Source organism: Amblyomma americanum, chromosome 11, assembly GCF_052857255.1.
Source record: "Amblyomma americanum isolate KBUSLIRL-KWMA chromosome 11, ASM5285725v1, whole genome shotgun sequence".
NCBI lineage: Eukaryota > Metazoa > Arthropoda > Arachnida > Ixodida > Ixodidae > Amblyomma > Amblyomma americanum.
The window spans coordinates 2,106,431-2,130,484 of record NC_135507.1 but is presented as its reverse complement, the minus strand read 5'-3'; the positions used below and the strand labels follow the sequence as shown (position 1 = coordinate 2,130,484).

The window sequence follows — 24,054 nt, the reverse complement described above, 5'->3', positions numbered from 1 at the left end:
CATTGATTTATATTTGAGGTCAACTTTTTTTCGCCAGCGAGGAGTGTGAGTTGCGGGTTCGACTTATACACGGCAATATACCTTATTCAGTGCGCGTTACGACCTTTGTAGTTTTTTTTAGGACTTGTCTGCAAAATCTCTGCGTAATTTGCGCACCCCCTTTTTGAAGCCTTAGTTGTAGGGGAGAAAAATATGCAGATTAAGTGAGTAAATAAGGTTTTTCACTTGCTTAAGAGCTGGATTATGCAGGGTGCTTTAAGAATTGATTAATACCTTTAGCCTCAGTACAGTGACCCCACTAGAATGCTTTGGATGGTGATGTCCCTAATAGCAGCTGTAACTGGAAATGGCCAGTAATCTGATACTTATCACCTTCTGCATTCAAACATCCTCAGTTTGTGTGGCCTCATTTTTGGTTTTTATCATAAGTTGCTAAGAACAGACTAGTTCATGTTTTCAGTGATCTTGTTCAACATTCAGTTAAACACTATAGTTCCAGGAGTTTTTGCTTTAATCATTTGGCACCATCAGTTTGAACACTGGTGAATTCCTTATGTTGTGATCAGCAGGAATTCCAGAAGTAAATTTGAAGATGATTTCCTCTTGTTGTAGAAATGGCTGCTTTTTGTTTTTCTTACTGGAGTTGCACTCATGTGTGCTTCCAGCTGGCATCCTATAATAAGCTGCCCAGCTTCTCGGGAGAGTGGCATGCATTTAGCAGATTGTTGGTTATCGTGTTTGCGTGTGTGGGCTGCCAAAGTAGTTGTGGCAGGCATTGTGCTGTGGGCATTCTGACAGCACTGGTCGAGGATTCTCACTAGGAATGCAGCCAGTGTGTTGAGCTTTGAAAAAGAGTGCAGAGACAGGATGGTGGGAAGTGAACTGGTTTTGCAGCAGAGAAGCCATGATGGTATGCGTATTCATGTCCCCTCCACCACCCCATGGTCATGCCCAGCTGGCGAGTGCAGGGTTGTTTAGTACTGGCATACTGTGATACTGACTACTGTGGAAGAAGTTCTGTGCACTGCTGCCACTGTTAAACAATGCAGACTAGATGGTATGAAGTGACAAGTATGGGTTCTGCCTCTCGCTTCTTTTATCTCGTCTCTGCACTGTTTTTCACATTTCAGGGTTTTGGCGTCTATCTCGACTGCACGTCGTCCTGCAGTGTGATCAATGTGGTGGCAATGCTGCTCTTGACTTATGTGCAGGCCCACCATGATAAAGTGCGGGTTGAACAACATCCGAGACCTGGTTGGACCCCGTGTTGACTTGGACATGGTGTACCGCAACCCCTTGTGCAGATTTGTTCGCTAAGTGCAGCGGATGGAACGGTCCTGTGCGCATGTGGAATGGGGCCTGGCCCTTTATTGGCTGACTGCTTTCAGTCTGCCAGCCTGGTGTGTGACGTTGAGATGCATTGAGGCTAGCACAGTGCAGTGCCAAGCCACCTTGGAATACTTTTAAGCACATTTTCAGTGGATGATACTGGAATAAATGGTACACCAGGCCAGGAGGAAGAAATCAATCCTTGACTAAGACTGTTATAACTGCCTTATACGCATAAAACACCTGCAATCCTCACTTCTGGAGGATTTGCTAATGCTATCTGAGCTTTGCACACTTTTTGGTGAATCGACAGAACTGTAATCTGTGACACAATTTTGCTGCAGTTGCATAAAACTGGTTTGTATTTACTGTGCTGTCTCTTGGTATACACCCATTAAGCAGTCCACCTCTGCACACAAGTTAGGTCCTCCAGTAGGCAAGATTTCTAGCACATAACACTGGTTTGGGATGGTGCCCTCTGTGCCTAGCAGTCGTGCTGTAGTGAGTGAACTTGGCACTTGACAGTGGTCGAGGGTTGCAGTAGCAGCAGTGTCCACGGCAACTTGATGGGCGTTCCTGTCAAGGTGTCGTACATCTTGCAGTGCGCACAGGCCTTTTCTGCTGCTCGGGTCAAAGGAGGGCCCAATGTGACCTCTGTCATTGCCCGCACAGTAACTTGCACTGTTGGGCAAGCACCACTGGCTGCTTGTTAGGGACCTTTGTCCACTTGGCAAGATGGCCAGCATGGCAGGCACTGCCTGGTTCTCTGGAGGGCTGCCTGGCTGGGGTCACGTGTACGCTGCAGGCTCAATCATCAGGGCATCTGCACAGCTGCATATGCATACAGGAACACACATACTACTATGGCACCTGCACTGACCAATTGCACATATAGGCACTGACAGGTCGTTCTCATTGGTTTTTTGTTTCAAAGTGAATGTTTAAAATACGTCTGGCATACTGAATTGGCACAAAAGGCAATTTCAAAACTATGTGTATCTTTTTTAACACACAAGGCCATTGCATAAAGAAAAAAGTATGCACTGAATCTTTAAAACTCAACTTCAGAATTTTAAAAGCAGTGCACCTCAAATGCACGTAAAACAATGTTTGCGTTCTTGGTTATACAAAAATAAGTAAAATGAAAAGTTAGCACCATAACAAAATGATACCATTAGATAGGGTGAGCGATTGAAACCCCAGAAGAAAGAACTGCATGATATTGCAAGGACAATGAGAGCGGTTAAAAAAAAAAAAAATCATGCTGTACATCCAGGAGATGATTACCATTTTCAGCACGCTGAGATCTAAATGTTTTCATGTACGAACACGACTAGCTGTACTACATGCTTAGTGAGTAATTCCCCCTTGCAGCTCAAGTGGCTCCTGACGCTGAGAAGCGCCTTTCACAGTTGTTTGGGTTGCTGGTACAGTCACCGACTGTTTTTTCGAATTCAGCAGGGCTTGAAAAATGGTCCGAACAATCGAACAGTCCAAAAAATTCACAGTGGTGGGAATGTTACCCTTGCGTCCACCTGCTATGTGCTGCAAATTGTTGGTTTTACTATTTACTTACTATTTAAATTACTATTTCATCAATCTAGAGCTAAGGCGAATGCGGAGAGGCTGAGAATGTGTGACAAAGGATCGCTGACGCAATCCAGCCCCGTTCCGTTTCGCTTTCTAGCCGTCTACTGTTAATACACAGTGTGCGTGTGTTTTGCACTTCTTCGACGGCGTTGCCAACACTATGCCACCATACTAATGCAGCGATTGCACATGAAAGAAAGATTTGCTGTTTTGAGGTTCAAGTAGTCCCAAATTTGGGTTCTGCTAGGCTTATCGGGCTTTTTCGCAGCACCGTTGTGTCTCCCATAAGTTCAGTGTAAAACGATACCGCCAGAATGGTCTCGGACGCACTCCAACTGATTGCTTGTTTCCGTGGACCTTATTTGGGCTCGTTGTAACAGTACCGTCAACATTTTGGCTTCCAATTTGTACAATAGAACCACGTGAATTCGAACTTTTAGTGTAGGAAGTTGTTTGGTATAAATGGGAGTTGTAACTAAATTGAGCCACTCAAAATTACGGGATGGCATTCTCCGTTGCTTGGCATACAGTGATCTCGAGCTCGTGTCGTTGCTAGACGTCTTCCGCCAGACGAGTTTGAATTATGTTGCTTTTTAATTGCATCAGGCTTGTCTCGCAGCCATTTTTGCGACCGCCGTGCTTTCGCCATAACAGCTGCAAGAGTGGCGTCATCGTAAGTAAATAATAATGTCACTGATTTGTTTGTTTTTTAACCAAGTGAATTTGGCCACTTTAAAAAGATATACCAGACCTGGCTAAAACGACTGCCTCAAACCTTGCACTATTCAAATCTTTGTGGAGTGCATTGTCATTTTCTAAACCATATCTTTTTAATTGCATCAGGCTTGTCTCGCATCCATTTTTATACATTATTATACACAGTGTGCGTGTGTTTTGCACCGGAACCACCTTTTTGCTGTCGTTTTCGTGCACATTCCAGATGCGCCGGAAGATGTCTAGCTTCAAAACTGGTGTTTCAATAGATTAGGGCATTGGGAGTCAATATTTGGTTGAATACTGCGCACTATTGCCTAATTTATGCCCTCTCACATGCCAGTACTAAAGTAATATTGAAGAAAATGGTTGAAATGGACGTTTCTCAGTATTCACTGCAACTTTTACTCAGAAAAAAACACACAAACTATAGAAGAGAAGGTGGTAGGAAGGTGGGCTAATTTTCAGAGTGGTCACCTCATGCGAGGGGAGGAGGTTCATCGGAAAGGATAGAGTTGCAACTAAGCCACAGCAGCTGTAACTTCGGTTCTTATTCTATGGTATCCTGGAGGACGCACAATGCGCTTCTTTAGTGCTGTTTTAATGCAGGCTGTCTAAAATCCGAGTGCTCCTCTGCGGCATCTCTCATAGCCCGTCAAGCTGCCCAAAGGGCAGCTTTTTTTATTTTTAGTGCACAAGCACTAATTAGCAGGGTCAAACCCAAGCATGGATTTTGTGTGAAGCCTCGGAGTAGCTCGGGTTAGTTCGGAGGAGCGTCGTGCCAGCCAATGAGAGGAGGGCGTTGCGCCGAGAGGTGACAGAGAAACGCACTTCGTGTGCACATGCAGATGCCAGAAAGAAGAGGCGAAGACGCACGTCTACTCGGTTTAACTACGTTAAAGTCCTACCACTTGAGTCCTCTCACCGTTTTCTTCTGCAAGATGGCAAATAAAGAATGTGCAGCTTCGGGGGGGCTTTAAGCGTTTAGCATGGGAGCGAGCACATTCGACTCGTACCCGTGCCAGCACTCGGTCAGGTCGGGCGGCGCGTCGCTAGCCACGTTGGCGAGCAGCTGGCGCACCAGGGCGTCGCAGAGGAGGCGCTCGACGAGCGCACGCGCCCACTCGTCCAGCAGCGCGCGCAGCGGCCGCAGCGACGTCGATGACGAGGAGGCCAGCTGGCGCTCGGCCTCGGTGCCGGCCGCCCCCCACACGGCCAGGAAGTGGCGCGCCAGGGACGCCGCCAGCCGCGGACCATCGGCCGCGCTGGGCGCCGCCACGCTACGCTCGACCAGGGCCTCGAGCCAGCCGAGCAGCGACGCCGGTTCGCCGCCTTCCAGCAGCAGCAGCGACAGCTCCTGGGTCCCTGCGAGCAACTTGTGAGGTGGATGCTGTATGTCAAGGGCCTCGGCGCCAGCACTCACGTGCGTAGAGGAAGCGCGCCGACGGCGTTCCGGGCCGCGGGCTCTGGGCGGCCGCCTGCCTGCTCAGTGTGGCCAGGTCCAGCAGGGCCCAGTCGTGGGGCGCGCCGGTGGCCACCGCTGCCCTCCACGCCTGCGTCATCTTGGCCAGCGACAGCCGGCGACGCAGCGCCTGCGACAGGCAACGGCACACTGGCCAACCGGGCTGCTCGTCCCACCCGGCCCCATCACCACTCACTGTGCAGCTTGATGGCCCGCAGGGGCGCCGGGAATCCCGCCAGCGCCGCGTCCAGCCACGGCTCCAGCTGCTCCGCCAGCAGCCGCGCGCCCCGGCACACGCTGCGAGGTCCCCAGCCTGCTCAACCGCGTTTCCAAAGTGCACACGGGCCGAGCCAATTGTATTAGGGTGGTAAGGTGGCTGATGGCCTGCACCTACCGTACACCACGAACAGCGCCGATCGAGTGAAACCCTGTGCCAATGCTGCTGCTCGGCCACGCTGGAAGGACAAGTGCTGCCGCAGCGTTGATTTTCTGTGTTTACACGTTATCGGCATCGATGAATGTGATCGCGCTGAAGTAGCGTGGTGGCTTGCAGTATATGGCCGATTGAAACCAATGAATTTGGTCGAGCGGGGGGATCCGCCATGAGCCCATTCTGGTATTTGAAACCGGCTCCGCATTTGTAGCTAGAGTCGATATATAAAGCTTCGCCAGGGTTCCCCGAATTATCGTAACATCTCGGCTCTTCGTGGTTTGTTGCTCGCAACAATAAGTGCCAGCCTCGGAGGGTTTGAGTTAGTTGCTTGACAAAACCATATCAAACCTGCTGTCTAAACACGTACGTACGTATTCTCGCATTACCCCGCAAAGGGAATTCAGGCGAACAGTTTCTAGCAAAGCGGGCTCGCTGCATTACTGAACCCGCCTCATTGTTTCGCGGACTTTTTACAACACATGGTTTGAGAAAATCGCATGCGAAGTTTTTGCCCTCGCTGGAGACATTTGCCCCGGTAGTGGACATGGAGCCTGCAATACCCATCGCCAGTGCAGACAGCGGCATCGCTGAAAGTCGCAGGATACTAAACTCGATCACTGCAAATTATGTCCAATTATAGCGTTGCCGTTTAGCCTCCGCCCCCGTATGCGCTGTGTCGTGTCGCCTCGCGTGGCAGCCCACAGGTTCGCGTTCAACAGATGGCGCCACAGCCGCAGCGGGGCTGATTTATCTAAAGCATTGGGGTTTAAGGACAGTGAAGGAAAAGTAGATTTTAAGCGGGTAGAAGTAACCAAACGAAGCTTATCTGGTGGCTAAAATCAAGAGTAAAATTTCACAAGCCATGGCTAGGTGGCTTGAACCACCACCCGATTTAAAGGGTTCAGCCTTATCCACCCAACCATCCAAACAGCGTGCAGAAGCTACACGAATGGCAAAATAAGGGGTGGGGGGGACAGCGCTCCACATCCTAAAGACAAAAAAGTATGGTGGGGCAGCCAGAAAAAGAATGTAAACCAATATGCCCCTGCCTGTGCCACTAACAGCCAAATTATCGCCGAAGGAAAAACAATTGTAACACATAATAATGTGGGTACCGGGACACACAGGCATCGCGGGGAATTCCGAGGCGGATAGGAGAGCTTACAAATCGAGCCTCCAACCAAACCAGCCTCGAGCAGCCTGACGCGGAACCAGTGCCCTTAGGATACTCAAAAATTCTGAATTACTATAATGGGGTCAAGATTAGATATCTCCCACATCACAAAAACCTCCACCAGCAGGAAGGGGTCTATTGGAGACAGCTACAAACTGGAACTTTCCCGAACCTGAACATGCTAAGTAAAATCCATCCAGGACTATACAGCAGCAAATGCCCGTGGTGCGAGGACGAAGCCACGTTAATACATACAACGTGATGTGAAAAAAGAATAAATGCGGCTGCAATAAACAAAATCTCGAGTGCGGGGCAGTGGGAGAGGATGCTTTCCAGCGAGGATCCGGCGGTCCAGGCAGAACTGGTCCGGAAAGCCTACCTGGCGGCAAGACTCAGCGGGGCCCTGGACAAGGGGCTCCAACCCTGCCACAGACCACGTCAAAAGATGTGAAGAGTGGCTCGACACCGCGACCCGCCCATATATTTCTATGAATAAAGCTACTACGGCCACTACCACCATCCATCCATCCAATGGCGGCACTCAATTTCTAGCGGGCGAGCATAGTAACACGGTAAAACTACTGTGCATGTGGCTCATTCACTGACCCTGAGTACGAAAAATTTGCTCACTTCGGGATATTCGGTCCGCCAGGTGTGCAAAGGGGCAGGATCAGAAGCATATGCGAGCAGGGAAGCAGTCCCGGCAAACCGCGTGTTGATTGACTGTGGCATTGAGTTTGATCTATTTCAGTCTCAACAAAATGCGTGTAACGATCAGAAATTGCCTCAAAAGACCGCGCTGTAAATCAAATGTAGCGTTACATTAAGATATATGATCGAGCAATATGAAAAGAAACGTCGCACTCGACGACAAAAGTGCAAATGCATTAGAGCGATCTAGAGTATAGAGGAAAGCTAAACAAAAAAAAAAAAACACCTCAATCAAGGACTTCAATCAGGGCCGAGCGCGGAGTACAGCGGAGGAGGAAAGCCGAGCCGGTGGCACCACGATGGGGGAGAGGCGCTCTGACCGCGGTCGCGCTGTGCTGAGCGCCGCCACTAGGGGCAGCACGTGTTCAGTGGGTCTCAGCCGATTCTGCGTGTTTTCTGATGGAGCAGCGGCGCACGCGCAGAACATTTGCGCAGTCAGCGTTCAGATTTGTATATGCCTGCGTTCTCCATATGATTCTGAGCACGACTTGCCGCGTTGCCTCCTCGGAGCGGCCATCGCAGGCGCATGCAGTGATTTGTTGCTTCGTCTCGAGTCGTTTCATGACATCGTATAGCGCCGATAACAATCCGTGAACGGCTGACCGGCAGCTCAGCGTATACAGGTGCACGAATATACATGTTTGCAGGACCGCCTCATGCATTCCCTTCCACTGCGACTGCAGAGGCGCGCTTTCATCCGCTGTCTTGAATTTTTTGTGCATTTCGCTGTTGTAAGAAAAGCATAATTATGCCTATTAGGGGTAAGAGGTTCGTTGTGCCTGGCTGCAACAGCGGCTGCGCGACCTGTAAGGAGCAGGTATTAGTAATCTTCAGCGCTACAAGAAACGGAACGCGCCTTGAAGCGTGGCGAAAGCCCATTCTCCGCACCGGTCGCATTCTAGCGACTATGGTTGTGCAAAATCATTTCGATGGTGATTACGTCAACCAAAGCAGTTTATCGAAAACATGCAGCAGAGCCTGACGTGTACGACCTCACTATCGATGAAATGTTAAAATGGCGAGAATTGGTCCTAGTATGTCCATGGTGTGTTGTGTCTTCTTGTCCTTGTGTAAAAAGTAAAGCGCGTTGAACGACCATCAAATGTTATTGCATCGCATTCCATGCGCTGAGCACAAAGTGGATCTAACGGCGCATCTTCTAAATTACAGCCGACCTTCGAATGATGGATTGAGATCCTAATTCCCTAGGTTTCTACCGGGTTTGATATTTCCAGCAGCGCACGGTAACGCGAAACCGAACAGCTGGCGCCCGTATCGCCGTCCTGTCTTGTCTCGTGTGTTTTGTGGCGCCTTATCTCCTGAAGTGTATACTTGTGCTACCGGGAACGAAAATGCCCCGGGCTGGAATGCATCGCTGCGTCATCTCCATTTGGCGCGTCGCTCGTCTGGAAGCGCCCGTCACGCATGCTCGGCAGCGTGGCTTGGACTGATGCGAATCATCTATGTTTGTGGCAGCTGCAGCGAGGGCGTTCTCGACGAGCCTCTTTCTCCCGTGGCTGCAGTCTCACGCGCACACCGAAAGCACTTGCAGTTCGCTTATCTCGGCAACTCGACATAGTTCGGCCTCGAAGTTACCGCGTGAAAGAATGAATAAACACGCGGCTTTGCTTTCGCTCAGGAGTGCCAAAATTGATGCTCTCCCGAGCAGCACGGACAAAGCAGGAAGCCGTACACCAGCCTGCGAAAACACTCCGATTGCGCGCTGAAATCGGGAAGACCCTGGACCGGCAGCTTTATTCGTTATCCAACCTGACGAACCCCTGTGCTTGCTTCAAGCAGCAGATACGGCCTGATCGTAGAGGAGCAGGCAATGGCTTCTGCACAGCGGTAGAGCGGAGGTTCGGAGGAAAAGCCGTGCGCCAGTTCAGGACTGGTCGAGAGTGATTGACGTCGAGCTGCGGAATGAAAATGATTAAAACTCGAGTTAAATTGTGACTATGAGGACCTAGCCATGAAGACGTGTAAAGATGTCACGTAAATTAATTACACTGAATAGAAAATTGGGCAGTTGGGAATCGAACCCATGAACCTTGTGTTGCAAGTCAGACACGTTCCCCTCGCCATTCAGGTGCAGCCAAAGGCTTTTCGCTTCAGCTCCATAATAGAACCATTACGGCACTATTGAAGGCCGAAGGACCTTGAAATGATAGCAGATCGAAGGTTTCTCAGGGATGTAGAGAGGCTTCCTGCTTTAGGTGAACATTGTGGCCTTAGGACTTTTGACCAAGACTGTACTTCGTTCGCCTTGGTCATGGAGAGACCTGTGGTGTATCACGTGGTTTATAAAATATGCCTCCCTATGAGTGTGTAATTAGAAAGAGGTACTAATTAAGGAAGAAAGTAGAAAATAATTAACGCTCTCGCCCATAGGCGGACCATGTTCCGGATTTTGAGCCGCTCCTCTGCACGTGTAGCTTGTACCGCGGTCTGCAGTGGCCGACTTGTGCGGCTTGCGTGTTCTGCGGCGCCGACAGAATTTCATTTCATCTATTGTTTCCTTAAAGGCCCGAAGACATTACACATAAGGGGGGACATAATGGTTTGCAGCGGTGAAAGTGATGTGAACATGCGTAAAAGCAAATCAAACGTACAGAGAAACATAACAGGGGCTGTAATCATGTCAGGGTTCAACAGCAGTCGATATACACACCGCTCTTCAAAGACACATTAAACAGTATCAAATTCTATACGAGATGAATTTTGTGGTCGGTGCATGAAGCGATGTCGCTAATCGCAGTGAATTGCAGAGTGCTATTGCATTGGGAAAGAATGAGTTGTCGTAAGCAGACGTGTGGCCACTGATGCGTGCACTATCGGGTTACCGTGACTGAGCCGGGAGGACGTTCGTAGTGGGGCGGTTAATAGAGGGCGCGTTATGATAGAACGCATGAGGTATAAGCATAGGCGGGAAACGGCGCGGCATGATTCGAGTGCTGAGAGACGGAGGGAATGGCGCGGTGACACTGGCTTCTCTCGAGCAACATGAAGCGATGAACCACTATTGGGTCGCCCCCTTGTGCGTGGTCCCTGAGCATTTCTGCTTTGAGCTTGGACAGTCCCACAAGGTTGCCTCATGCGGTCCATCGCAGTTTTTGCGCTTCCACTGTCGGTCCATCCCGACGCAACAAAGACACGTTGTCCTGCGTCTGCACCTATGACGTTGACATCCGGGCTTCTACCTTTACATGTGGCGGCAGTTCCTCCTCTTCAAGCAAGACCTTCACACACCTCAACCGGCGGAGATTGTCAGTTATGCGCGCACTATAGATTACAGCAACTTCGGCAGGTCGCCGTTTAATGTCCACGTCGGCGTCGAAAATCACAGCTGCCGTTGTACTTGCGTCGGCGAGAAATGGGCCCCGCATATACTGCCGAAGCTCGATACGGCCTTCAGGGTGTGCAAGGTTGCCCGGTCTGACACATCAGCAGAGAGGTCGTTCTCCTTGGCGTCGGTGCGGACCTTCTTAGTTTGGCCTGGAACTATCTGTTGAAGGAATTCGTCTTCGGAGGCACATGTAGGTGTACGAAAATGCTTGCCCACTGCAACAGGTATATTGCTGGGACGCTTGGCGACTTTACGCCCTCGAAATCCCGCGGAGCCTTCTTCAGACCTCGATGTATGCACCATCGTACTCGGGACATTCTACGCAGGAGAAGGTATTGAGGTCAAGGTGAGACATCCGTTTTCTTCAAGTTCAGGGACCCGCTGCATAGGCGTAGAGTCACCCGCTGTCGTTTAGGACGGCGAAACCATCACGCGCGAAGAGCTACCACATAGCCAGTCTAGAGCCGCTGAAGAAGGAATTGTAAAAAAAAAAAAGATCAAACGTATAGTTTCTATCCGTCTGAATTCATTATGCACAACTGTTCCTATGGTCTTCGAAGGCGCTTCGGTCACCGTGTAGAAGTTAGAACCCATTGAATATTGAATTAACACAAAGGGATGCGAAAATGGTTCCTATAGGGTTCATTCTCGTAAAAAGTGCAGGAGATAAGAGGAAGCTCGAGCACGCACATGCATGGCGAAACTTGGCCGTCCGAAAGAAGGTCTTGGTATCACTTCATCTATAGCCGGGCTAGAGGCAGACAACAAAAACGGAGAAAAGTGGCCGCAGTTAACGCGCCGTCTGCCCATGGAAGCACCGGCGCGGCAGAGTGCACCGTCACTGTTCTGGATGGATGGATGGATACGGCTGAACCCTCTAAATCGGGCGGTGGCTCAAGCCGCCTAGCCATGACTGATGAAATTTTACTCTTGTCTTGATTTTAGCCACCAATCAGATAACCTTCGCTTGGTTACTTCTACCCGCTTAAAATCTACTTTCCCTTCACTGTCCTTAAACCCCGATGCCTTGGATAAATCTGTCGGCGGCCGCGCGCGCGCGCTCAAGCGGCCGACTGATGCGGCGGTCAGTGTTCCTGTTTCGGTGCCAGCCACGAGGGCTTATTTTCGCCTGTTCCCAGTGGCTTGTCGTTGTCTTCGCCGCCCCCCGGAGACGCCTATAGAAGCCGCGCTCGAAAGGCGACTGCTGCAGCCAGGCCAACGGCACCGAAGGTGAGTGCGAGGCTATAGGCCTCGCGACAAAGGCGACATATGTCCGTGCTGTGGGCTGTTTTAAGGTTCACTCGCGCTCTTTTCGCGAGCATTGGATAAGAGCAAGCAACACGCAGCATGTAGAGTAGAGGTTTCGTGGACCGTCGCCATGAAACCTCTCGGCGGAAGCGGGGTTAGCTAGGATTCGGCATGCAACTTTAGGGTGGGTAATGAGCCAGCGAGGAAAGTGCATATATGGCCCGCTTTGCTCACTGTCTTGCCGTTTGCGCCACGGAAAAAAAAATGACACGGTTTTAATGTAGAGTAAGTAGAACGCGCGAAAGCACCAGAGGCAACAGGATGCAAGGTCTTATCGTCAGCCGGCTCCGTCAAAGATTGAGACTTCGCACGTACCTCAGGTTTTTCAACTTTGCTAGTGATTCGTTTTCGCACTACAACCCATTCCGAACGGCGCTGCGACCAAGCCACTGTCATGCCACCGAACGGCTGGGCGCGGTGGCTCAGTAGTTATGGCGCTCGGCTGCTGACCCGAAAGACGCAGGTTCGATCCCGGCCACGGCGGTTGAATTTCGATGGAGGCAATATTCTAGAGGCCCGTGTGCTGAATAGTAAGTGTTTATTAAAAAATAATAATAAAAATGGAAGTTAAACGATTTTTGCTAACCCCGGTATTTGCCATCACTGTGGCAGCGGCACCTGAGCTGGGGCAGCGGAAATAAAGGATAGCAGGCAGTTTGAAGAAGTGAAATGAAAGAGGTGAGGGGACAGCAAGAAAGGACACAGGGAGTGGTCATATATACACCGTTTACAAAGGGTCACAATAAAATTGTCCAGGATGTGCGCATGTGAAGTCAATAAAGAAAAAATAAAAAACACACGCGCGCACAACACTTTGCCTTAAGGTACGCACGCACTGGCGGAATAATGCGCGCGGCGGCGGGTTTTGCCGCGCAGCGAATGGGTCGAGGAGCCATTTTCGGCGGTTCGCCGCGTGCCGCGTAGCGGGGAGACCAACGAGGGGCGGCCGGCGTAGTCACGTGGGGAGCGTAAACACAAACGGTGTACTGTCCGCGGAGGTTCAACCGCACTGTATCGCAGCGTCAAGTTTTCAGGATAAATGCGGCAAGCGCAACTGAATCTGCGTGGCTGCTTTGGCTCCCGTCAATATGGGAAATGAGCAACGTGCCCGTCGGATACCTCTATGCCATGTGCACACTTTGTGGACAAGCCCAGCAAGTGCGGGCTCGGATCTCTGGTCCAGACCGGCATCGTGTATCCACCACGCAATACATTCCATTCCTGCCTCACCTATATGATGCCCCCTCCTCCACAAGAGCTTTACCTATAGACTTACGGTACAAATCTGTATTGTGGGTCTACAATTGATGGCCAACGTAACACTCGGGCTGTTCATTCTGCATGCTTTCAATATAAATTCCTCTTTTTCCGCTTCTCTGTATTACTAAATCGGGTTACCAATCAGCCATGTTACACTAATTTCGTCCGTTCCAGCTGCAGCTAGTGCACTCCACAGTTAACTTATACTCTTCACCAAATTCGTATATGTATTGCACTGATACACTGGAGCTTTATAAGTTATGGTCAGTAATTCAGACAGCAAGCTTTACCTTTGTGTGCGTAATATATTTTATATCAGCAGATATTTTCCTTCCAGCAAATGTCTCTAACACCACTACGGAATAAAAGCGTTTCCCTTTTTTATTTTCATAGTTTTCACCTTCTGTCGTTATTTTTGCACGTGTCAGTCAAAACGTGAATTGTTAGCGCTCTGTCCTGTCAAGTTCGTTTTTTTTTCTGGGCTGTTTTTCTGCGCTTAAAGAATTCCACCAGCTAGCCTGCAAAAGCGTCCTCGCAAGTCCTCTGAACAGAGAGATCGACGAATGTGGCGGCTCTGCGTGGCGACAGGCCCGCGCGCAGAGAAAGATCGCGTGGAATATTAGAACTTTCCATTGTGGACAAAACTCTTCTAGCATAAGGCGTGATCGCAGTGTCCCTTCAGAGAGTCCGTTGAAGGAATGTCCCAAAACAACACGGCATCATGACGAAACTCAAGGTTATATTGAAGAGCACACATGTTTGCTGCTCCCGCGGCCTGATCGTCGGTTAGAGAAAGGACTTCGTGATACACCTATAGGACGAGATTTTGTTTCTGAATTCCGCTCGGAGCACCGGCTCACGCCAGAGCAGATGGTCGTCCACATATCTCTTGTTGACATAGCACTCGGTGAGTCCCTCGCACATGCGCGAGTACCGCGGGGGTGCCTCCAGAAGACCTTTAACGGAACGTAAATCCTGCACTGCCTCCTGGTCGGGAGCGCCTCGCTATGGTTTTATCGAGGCTTTCTTTCAGTGTCCGTTGAAGCAACTATCGCCAGGACCCGCATCATGAACGATAATCGGCAAGGCTTATCCTGTGGTCTCTTGCATACTCACGTTGCACCATGCTGGTGCCACGGTGCACTCTATAGACAGACAAGCCCATGTCCTTAGGCTTTTATTGGCCCGATTTGGGGGCTACTGACACCGCCCTGTCAGCCCTGGTGTGAATGGCATCTATCTTGAGGGACGCATCGAATGTTGGAGCACCTTGTGATATACTGACGACTGTCCCTGCGTGGGCGTAGCGCGGTAAATTACGCTCATTCCCTTTGGACCCATACATAGAGCATGGTTCATGATGAAAATGGGGGCACAAACAAAACGGAGACACAGAACAACAGGACGAGTGCCTTTTTCACAACTGGTTTACATACCCTTAAATACAAAACGATATTAAAGGCAGCGACAAAAACGTAGTTAACATATCAGGGTTAAAAAAGGAGACCTCCTTCGTAGATAGCGAGAGCAAAGCCTTGCTGACGCAGTTTCCATGCGAGGCTATGTGGAATGCTTCCATCACCTCTCTGGTTCTTTGTTGCGGGTGACGATACAACACCTGAGTGGCCTCAAAGAGAGGACGGCTATTCTTGCATTCTCAGAGATTTCACTCACCCCAGACGAACGATCATTTTTATGCTCTTTCAGGCGAATGTTCAAACACCGCCCGGTTTGGCCTATGTACACTAACCCACTGAGGAACGGAATTTTGTACACCACACCAGTTTCACATCGCACAAATTTCACTCTATGCCTCACTTGGCAGGAACAGGAACTACTGTCAACACTTTCCGCCTTTCTTTGCACAAGAGAACAAAGTCTTCTATAATCTCAGGGGGGCAGATAGGGCTAGTCCGACATATCTTTTTGCACCATGCATATCTTAACCCATGAGATAAGCGGTGGATGTAAGGTATGACAGCCCACTCATTCGTGTTCGCTTCAGTGGGGGATGAATGGCATTTGACCCACTTGGTTAACTTCATACAGGACTGGGAAATGGCATTGCTAGGATAGCCCACAATTATCAATCTGGATACTTGGGCACTGAAGCTGTCGCATAGAACATGAAGCCAAGATTTTGTTAGGCTCGATTTGAGACAAGAAACAGCTATTCCGTTCTTCAGAAGTGTTCTTTTTTTACGTATAGGGCAGTACTGCCAGCAAACATGTCTAGAACTGAAGCGCAACTTGAGATGCAGAAACTTTAACTCAATGTCTTTTGGAACCGCTAGGGTAAATTTGAGACCAGATCCACACTCTTTGAAGGTTTTCAAAATGTTCACCATGCTGCTATTGAACCCCACATTATCGACCAAGATAACGAAATCATCCACATAACGCAAGATGCCTTTGTGTAGACCTTCCAATCTTTGGCAGAGAACAGGATCCACTTCGCTCAAAAAGTACCACTCAAAATGTGTGCCACAGGCGACCCGATGCAAATTCCCGACTTCTGTAGGTATATCTTATCTCCCCACACTACAATTGTGGGACGCAGGCACACAGTCAAAAGTTCCAAAAATCATTCTAAGGAAACACCTGAATGGTTGACGATGTTGATTCTGTATCTACACTGAAGGCGAACGCTGTGCAGGGATTATGGCCTCTCAGAAAGGTAACAGAGTTAGGAACACCAAAAGGGTCTCTGTGGACCAGTTTCACCTTTAGAAAGGTGCTTCTGTAAATGGCATCGACACGTGATTCTGCCAAGATCCTCGCTCTGACACGATGGCTCGGAACGGCATGCCAGGTTTGTGCGTTTTGGTGGAAGAGAATACTTGAAGTCGGTCGAGCTTAGCCGCTTTTGCCGCTCCATGCAACTTCAGCAGATTCAAGTCTACAATTGTTTCTAGGGCTCGTTCCTTAACTTCGGGAGCCTGTACACACACCTCCTTGAAGTTCTTCTCAACAGTGGTGAGGCCTTTGATGCTGAACGTGCCGTTTGGGAACACACCTGCCTTATCTGACACGAGAACCATTAGGTTGTTTTGCACTAACCATTCTGCTAAAGCCGGGCTCCACTTCGTCCTGCCGCCTTGTGTCTCCTGAGGTGCGTTCTCCAAGACATCCGTGCATTCGAAAACACACCTAGGCCTGTAGTCCTGTGAAGCAAGCCCAGCGATGGACCTGGCCATAACGACTTTGTGAAGCCTTCGCTATCTAGGATGATGATGGTGATGTCCTCAGGCTTAATAGCACACTCCCACGGCGGGAGATTGGTCAGGGTGCTATATAAGAAGGAAATAGGCTATCTGCGCAGGTTTTAGTTTTCGTCTCCTTTTTTAACTCTGGTATGTTAACGACGTTTTTGTCGCTGTCTTAGTTTTGTATTTAAGGGTTCGTTGCCTTCCTAATAAACCAGTTGGGAAAACCCGCTCGTCTTCTTTCTGTGTGTCCGTTTTGTTTCCGCCCCCATGTTCATCGCGAACAGTTTACAACCACCCAACTTTCCATTCTGCTTATGGTTCGGTTAATGCGTATCATGTGCACTTGATGCCAGATTCGCCGCGATGCGTGCAAAACGGGAATATGCAAGGGGGACTTAGTGCGCGTCGTCAGAGGTCAGTCTGTTTTGTCGTGTCTCACTAGAACGAAGTCACAATATATGGAGGAAAAAGAGATTCGTCATCTTCTTTTGGGCTCGTGGATGCTATTTTTTCCAGACTTACGCCCGCTGGATAAAGACTCGTGTTCTGGTACGGCGGAAATAGCTGACAGCGCTACAACGATACCGGGGACCAATCGACAACTGACCGGACAAAAAAAAAATGCTCGACTCTTAACTGCGCCCCGACGCTTGTTGGCGGCGCTCCGCATGCCCTGGAACACACAATCGACTACAAAAGTCGCACGCAGTCTGATTCGACGCATGCAGGTGCCTGTAAAGTTTCTTTGTCGATCTCGGACACTGTTTTGTGTTCACGTTTCTCGCATGCACCGTCAACACGGACCTTGTAGGCGCCTGGCAGCGCCCACTGCCAGGCGAGGACAGGCTCGTTTTCAGCGTGACCTTGGTTTGAGCTAACACAAAACAAGTGCCAGCCTTGTCTTTTTGTTTCTTCCTCGTTCGCATTTGTGCCAGCTGGCTGCGCGAGCAGAGCGCAGTGAAGGAAAGCAATGCCTCTCCTGATCGCGCGGTCACTGATCCTCATACGCGCCTATGAGAAGGATATTAGAGCGCAGTGAAGGAAAGCAATGCCTCTCCTGATCGCGCGGTCACTGATCCTCATACGCGCCTATGAGAAGGATATAGCGCAGTGAAGGAAAGCAATGCCTCTCCTGATCGCGCGGTCACTGATCCTCATACGCGCCTATGAGAAGGATATTAGAGCGCAGTGAAGGAAAGCAATGCCTCTCCTGATCGCGCGGTCACTGATCCTCATACGCGCCTATGAGAAGGATATAGCGCAGTGAAGGAAAGCAATGCCTCTCCTGATCGCGCGGTCACTGATCCTCATACGCGCCTATGAGAAGGATATAGCGCAGTGAAGGAAAGCAATGCCTCTCCTGATCGCGCGGTCACTGATCCTCATACGCGCCTATGAGAAGGATATTGTGGGCGTAGACGCCGGCCGGGTCGTGTCATGGCGAGGTGTGGAAGGAGGAGGTCCACTGCAGTCCGGACTTTGTGCATGTTCATGGCCATAAAGGAAGCCGGCGCCCCCTAAACCGAACGGCCACGTATACACTGGGACTCTGATGTCTCGAGCCAGGTAGAGTCGGATTTGGTCGGCACGCTTCTAGTCTGCGTGGTGACGCAGGGCTCGTCCTGCCGCACGTACCTGTCCGCCGGCGGAGGCTGGAGCGGCAGCAGGGCGTCGGCCAGGGCGCCGTACAGCAGGCTGTCGCAGATGCCCACCAGGTTGGCCAGTGCGTTGGACGCCAGCAGCGGCGCTAGATGTGCGGGCACCCGGCGCCAGAAGTGCGCCACGTAGTGCAGCAGGCCCGCCAGCGGCGGCTCCTGCTGCAGCGCAGGCCCGGAGCACTCGTCCAGCAGCCGCTGGCAGTGTCCCCGGTACATGGCCACGAAGGCCGACAGCTGTTCGCCGTCAGCGCCCGCCGGCAGCAGCAGCTCGCGCACCCGCGGGAACTCCGGCAGCGTCGAGGCGGCCACCGGGGGCGGCGAACACTGGCGCCACTGCCTGCTGCAGCCGGTCGCCGCGTCGCCCCTGGTGGGAGGAGGCCAGCCTGAGCGGCGCCCGCATGCGAGTCGTCGCACTCACCCCTTGGCGTAGGGAGGCTCGAAGTACCGCGAACCGACGCGCACCGCGATGCCGTAGTAGTGGTAGCGCGACTGGCCCCGGGTTCCCAGGCGGCGCGTCGTCAGCTGCGGGAACTGCTGCCGAATGATCTGCGGCGAGGACACGGTCCATGTCAGAAGGTGCCGGAGGGTCGCGAGCGAATCTTTGCACCCGCGACCTCCACGCAAACCGGGCCGCGCACACACTGGCGCTGACCGGTCTCCCGTGTGCGCCAAGCACGTGGCCTTGGGGGAAAAAAAAAGGCACGTGCCTTTCCGAAGCTGGCGGCGTTGACGGGCTGCATGGCGTTGCGCGCGCAGAAGTCCACGTAGTGCAGGTACAGCGTGTTCCTGGGGATGCACACGCCCTCTGCCACCTCGTAGTTCTCCTGCAGCCTGCGCACCAAGTACCACTCGTCAGGACATCGCGCCCCCTTGCGGCGGGATATGCGTACCAGAGCAGCGTGGCAGGCGTCGAGTGGGGCCGAAGCCAGTGGCCCCACTCGCACTTGACCGGCGAGCGGCCGCCGCACGCCTCGTCCCGGCCCGGCTCGTGCATGGCTGTGCCGGCGGCGGGCCGCAGCCGCGGCGCAGGGCCTGTGCCACGCCCGTGGGAGGGGCGGCGGGCGCGGCTCCCCAAACGGGAGGCGGCGCCCGACAGGGCATGCGCGGTGGCGCAACATTGGACGTCCTTCCCGAGCCCCGTCAACTGTGCGGAAGTGTGGGCGCACGGGCGGTGGTCATCCGCCGAAAAGCATTCGTGTCTGGAGGCCAAGGAGTGAGCTCCTGGTGTGTTCAGAACAGTGGCAGCTGCTGGAGAAGAGGTCCTCTTGGATGGGGTTTGGACGGGATATTTTTGGGTGCAATGGGACCACTCGGGTTGCTCGCGGGGAAGGAAGGCGCAGCGTACGCGTTAGAGAAAACAGAATAGCTGCGGATAGGAAGGAAACGGTGGTGCGGAGAGAGCGCAGGAAGCGAGGGAGGGCGGCAGCGCGAAGCAACAAGGACGAAAGGGGGACACGAGAACACAGGACAAGCGCTTGTCCTGTGTTGTCGTGCCTCCCTTTCGTCCTTGTTGCTTCGCGCTGCCGCTTTTCATGAATCCCCAACTAGCCCGCACCAAGATATTAATCACAGTCTTGGAGTCGTGGCAAGGGCCCGCTTCATTCCTACCTCGGGAGCGCTTATGCGCTCCAGTCAGCCGGTCAATCGGCAGGGGACACATATACATGGCGTGTCATGTTATTCTATACAGATTGCTTAGAAAGTTAAATTAACACGTTATGGGTACTGCTCAAAAAAAGAGAGGGAGGGTCTTGAAAGAGGTGTTCGTGTGACCGAATAAGCACCCGCGAGAGCGATTCTCTGTTACAGAATTTTCAGAAAAAGCGATATCGAACAAAATTAAGCGCTTAATTTCGTCTGCCTTCTCTAGTCTGTCCCGTTTTTCGCACGCTATTTCGCTAGAATCATGCACAAACTGGCCGGGCTTCTTTCCGTGATAAAGATGAACGCCTTGCTTGTAATTAAGCAGTCATCGTTAGAGATTGCAGTTGTTACAAACTAAAAAAAAAATCTAGGGCACTCAAGACCGCTTACGTGCTGTGAAGGCGAAGGCTTTAGTGTGTCATCGTTAGCGTTCGACCTCTACGCAGGTTGAGTGAGTGAGGGACAACTTTATACCGAAAGGAAAGGGGGCAGCGTGGTAGGGAGAGAGGTACTATTCTCGGTAGGCTTCTGCTGTCACCTGAACCCAATTCAGAATCTTGTCCTGGAGATAAGGCGCTGGGCTGAGCAGGGCAGCCTCCCACTGCTCCATTGAATTAAGGTTCAGGGTTTGTTTTTTTTGGAGGGGGAGGTGACGAACACAACGCGCATGATGTGGTCGAGGTTCGCTCTGGCCCGGCAGAAATTACACGCTGAGGAGTGATAGGTCGGTGGGTGGATGAGGTGGCGGAAGGGTAGGAGTGGGAAAAGTGCGAGTCTTAAGCTGACGCCACAGAATCTCGCGCTACCGAGTGAAGAAGGTGTACAAGGCGGCAATGGTGGCCTATCTCATGAAAGGAGAGGAGGCGGCCCAGCGCAGTAAGCGGGGCCACGTGGCCGAAGGGGGACTTCGCCCGGACAGTGCAACCTCGGGCGCAGGCATGAGCCACCTCGTTGCCAGCTGCGTGTGCGGGGGCCCAAAGAAGAGAGTACTGGGTTGGATGGTGTTTCAGGAGGAGGGACGTGGCGCGGGACCCGCGCCGAAATTATGGATGGCTGATTTAGAATCACGCATACAATGGTATAGCGGTCAGAGCAAGAGCGAGGGCAGCCTCCTCCGAAGAGGAGGTGTGTATGGTGGCAGCCGTTTTAGGGCGGCCGCTGGAATCGACGGCTGAAAGGGCATAGAATGGGCCGCAGGGATACACAGCCGCATCGACGTCGAGCACGTCCATTGGAAAGGCCTTTTTGAAGGGCTTCCGGCCGTTCTTGGCGTTGTTGTGGATGGTGCAACAGGGTGCATGTTCTTAGGTAAATGGGGGATGTGTGGATGAATATGGTAGGGGTTATAGCGCAGTGCTTATATGGGGTATTCGAGCTAAAGTCGGTGGGTATATATCATTTTACGAGGAGCGGGCAGGAGGGAGAGAAATACTCTCAAACACGTGCGCTGCGCGACACCCCACTGTTGCCATGCTCCTCTGGGCTGATAATCCGGCGCGCTTAGCCGCTGGTTAGCCACCGGTCAAGCGCATGTTTGCGTCTAACAAAAGCTGCACTGCTGTACGGAACGCCAACGTCCTGTATACATCAATGTTTTATTGCCGGTTGCGGCAAAAGCCAACCGAAGTAAAAAAAAAAAGTCGCAAGTATGTACGCACACCATGTTATGCGCGTCAGCGGTGTCTGTTTCTTCACCGCTTTCCCGCCGGCCCCGAGTTGCATTGGTAGTGGACGTAGTTGGTGAACAGAAAATAGTTGGGCCAACAACAAGCTTACGCATCAGCGCATTTTATGAATGAAATGCAGACCGAAACAAACCCATTGTCCGTGCTTTATATCGGGCGCGGAACGAAGCACAGCGACTGGCTTGCCAAACTGTACCCTGCAGCTTGTGCATAATTTTAAGAGACGAAGCTTTTGGATGGCCTTGGCAAAGTTTTAATTCAGCAGTACACGATGTAAGGACTTCGCAAATGTGGCCACAACTCCGTTTCGCCACCCGAAAGAAAAAAAAGCTGTTAGTACAAAAATACCAATTTTATTTGCACAACGGCATGAATGAAAGCGGCGACACGAACTTTTACCCAACTGCAAAGTGAGAATTCGAAAATGCAGCCACGGCAACGTAAGAAGAAAGAACATACGGCATGCACGGGACGGTAAACTCTGCCTTGCATTGTAATGAATCATTCGACTGAAATCACATCGAATGCACTGTAAGAAAATCCACTATGCATGACCGTGCCAGAGGTGCGACAAACGCAACGACTTGAGCAGTGCCCCTACCCGACTGAGATTGGAATTCTCAACACAGGTGCGGCTAATCGGCCTCTGAGTAAGCGCTAATAGCGTTCTATTAGCGTACCAACCTTTCAGTCCGTGTAATTACACATTTTCTGGTATTTGTGGTCCAGTGAGTACTGGCGGGAGCAGAGTAGGCAAGAATGCGTGTTAGTGAACCGGCTTGTAACGCTCGTAGCATGAGGAGTGCGTAGTGGCAGGAGGGAGCGAATTTCAATTTTATCGCGCGTATCGCCGCAAACAAACACGGCAATGATCAGACGTGGATTCGTTTCGGTCACAGAGCTCGCTGTTGCCTCCCGAACGTTCAGTTTGTGAACAGAGTACTCTGTCGTAAGCTCTGCATCTAAATTGTCACACTCGCCATGTCCAAGCAGGGAGCGAAAGCGTTAATTAGAAACCATGCTCCACGAAAAACGAGATATTCGATTGATCTATGCGATCTTGAGTTTCAGCACATTTCGCTTTCGTTTTTCCAACATGCTGCACGGTGCCACGTTTGCCCCACAGGCAACCGGCGACAAGAACTACACGCGTGAACTGCGAGCATGGCACTCACCGATGCTGATCGTTCGCTCCGTCGAAGCATGGTCGCTTGCTCCCGCTGGTTGTTGCAGGCGCTAATGGCATAGCACACACGAGGATGAGGACGAGGTGAAACCCCACGCGCCATTTATAAGGCTTGGAAGGAACAAAACGGGCGGATGACGCGGCCAGAAATCACACGTTGCTTCGTCTGCATGCAGCCCACGGGCTGCAGATTATCAGCCCATGATGGCGTCGGCGGCAGGTGGCGCTCTGGTAAACAAACATAACGGCGCCCAGGTATCGAAACTAAGATCGTGTATAGGGATGTAAGTATATGCCGACCAGTGGTGTTGAGGATGCCGGTTTGAAGACGACGTTCGGTGGATGCATTAGAGGGAATACCAAGGTCGTATTTATGGAAACGACAGAGAAGGACGTCTACGGCGTCGATTTCCGCACGGGTGAGGCGAAGGCACGATAGTTAGCATACGTAAGTCTGCTAAGGACAAAGGACTGGACAAGACGAAGGAGTTTCGACTCACAAAGACCTTCGTGCTTGCTGAACACGCGCCCTATGAGGCGAAGGGTGGGATCGACAGCCGTATACGAACGGTTTGAAGAGTATGAGTGTTGAAAAGGCCAAGCACCCAAATTTCAGAGACATTTTGAATGGCGTGCTCATTAACGTGAACAATTATAGAGGGCGAGTGCCGATAACGGCGGTGTGAAGGAAGGAGTTGAGACTTGGTAGCGGCCAGTGTAGGTTCACGGCGGCAGCATGCTCTGCTACCATGTTTGTAGCTGTATGGAGGGTGTACCGTCAGAGCCTCCGGATACCCAGAGGGCGCTGTCGTCGGCGTAGAGAGAGATATTGAGGGAGGGGATAGAACGAAGGGTGTAGCTAGGTATGGACAGCATAGCGAGATTAATGAGGAACGGTGAAAGGACAGAGCCTTTGGGAGTGCCGAAACTTGTAGGAGGAGGAATTCTAAGAACCGAAGATGAAAGTAGCGGTACGGGACGAGAGGAAGCTGCTGATGTAGGAGCAGGCTTTGAAGCCGCAAGAAATATGGTTAAGGCTGGCGTAGACGGCAGCATGGGTCACGTTGTTCAATGCGGCAGGTTGCGCGCACTGAGAAATGAAACGAAGACGCGCCTCCGAACGCCGATTCCACAAAGGTCCGAGTGAAACATTTGGTCACTAGGTTCGAACACCTTTCGCGAGCTAACCTCCAACCTCACTAAGAGACCTATGCAATATACAGCGTGAAATTGTACGGCACCACCTGCAGCAGTATATACAACAAACGGTTGCGTCACAATTTTGGTATGAAAAATTTTTTTAAGAAAGGAAATGGCGTAGTAATTACTGTTTCGCATATCGGTG

The 24,054-nt window shown here is 51.3% G+C and overlaps 2 protein-coding genes across 3 annotated transcripts in view; one reads left to right on the top strand and one right to left on the bottom strand.

The window, feature by feature from the left end:
* The window catches only part of alpha-PheRS (phenylalanine--tRNA ligase alpha subunit), a 29,242-nt gene extending 27,544 nt beyond the window's left edge, over positions 1 to 1,698 (top strand). The window contains exon 6 of the mRNA XM_077643172.1: positions 1,212 to 1,698. Within this exon, the coding sequence (XP_077499298.1) occupies positions 1,212 to 1,317 (106 nt within the window). The 3' untranslated portion in view covers positions 1,318 to 1,698. The remainder of the gene's footprint in view (positions 1 to 1,211) is intronic.
* Positions 1,699 to 1,844: 146 nt separating this feature from the next.
* Positions 1,845 to 22,913, bottom strand: LOC144110318 (transcription factor RFX4-like). Of its 2 annotated transcripts, none has more exons than XM_077643174.1 (8): positions 22,699 to 22,913; positions 18,902 to 19,025; positions 18,613 to 18,740; positions 18,172 to 18,558; positions 5,292 to 5,392; positions 5,057 to 5,245; positions 4,650 to 4,998; positions 1,845 to 2,160 (listed from the first exon to the last, which is right to left on the bottom strand). In XM_077643174.1, exons 1-8 carry the CDS (start codon positions 22,767 to 22,769, stop codon positions 2,118 to 2,120), a joined length of 1,392 nt encoding a protein of 463 aa, XP_077499300.1. In that variant the 5' UTR covers positions 22,770 to 22,913; the 3' UTR covers positions 1,845 to 2,117. The 2 variants fall into 2 exon arrangements, with proteins under 2 accessions (XP_077499300.1, XP_077499299.1); XM_077643173.1 differs by lacking the exon at positions 22,699 to 22,913 and adding an exon at positions 19,085 to 19,402.
* Between the last annotated feature and the right edge of the window lie 1,141 nt (positions 22,914 to 24,054).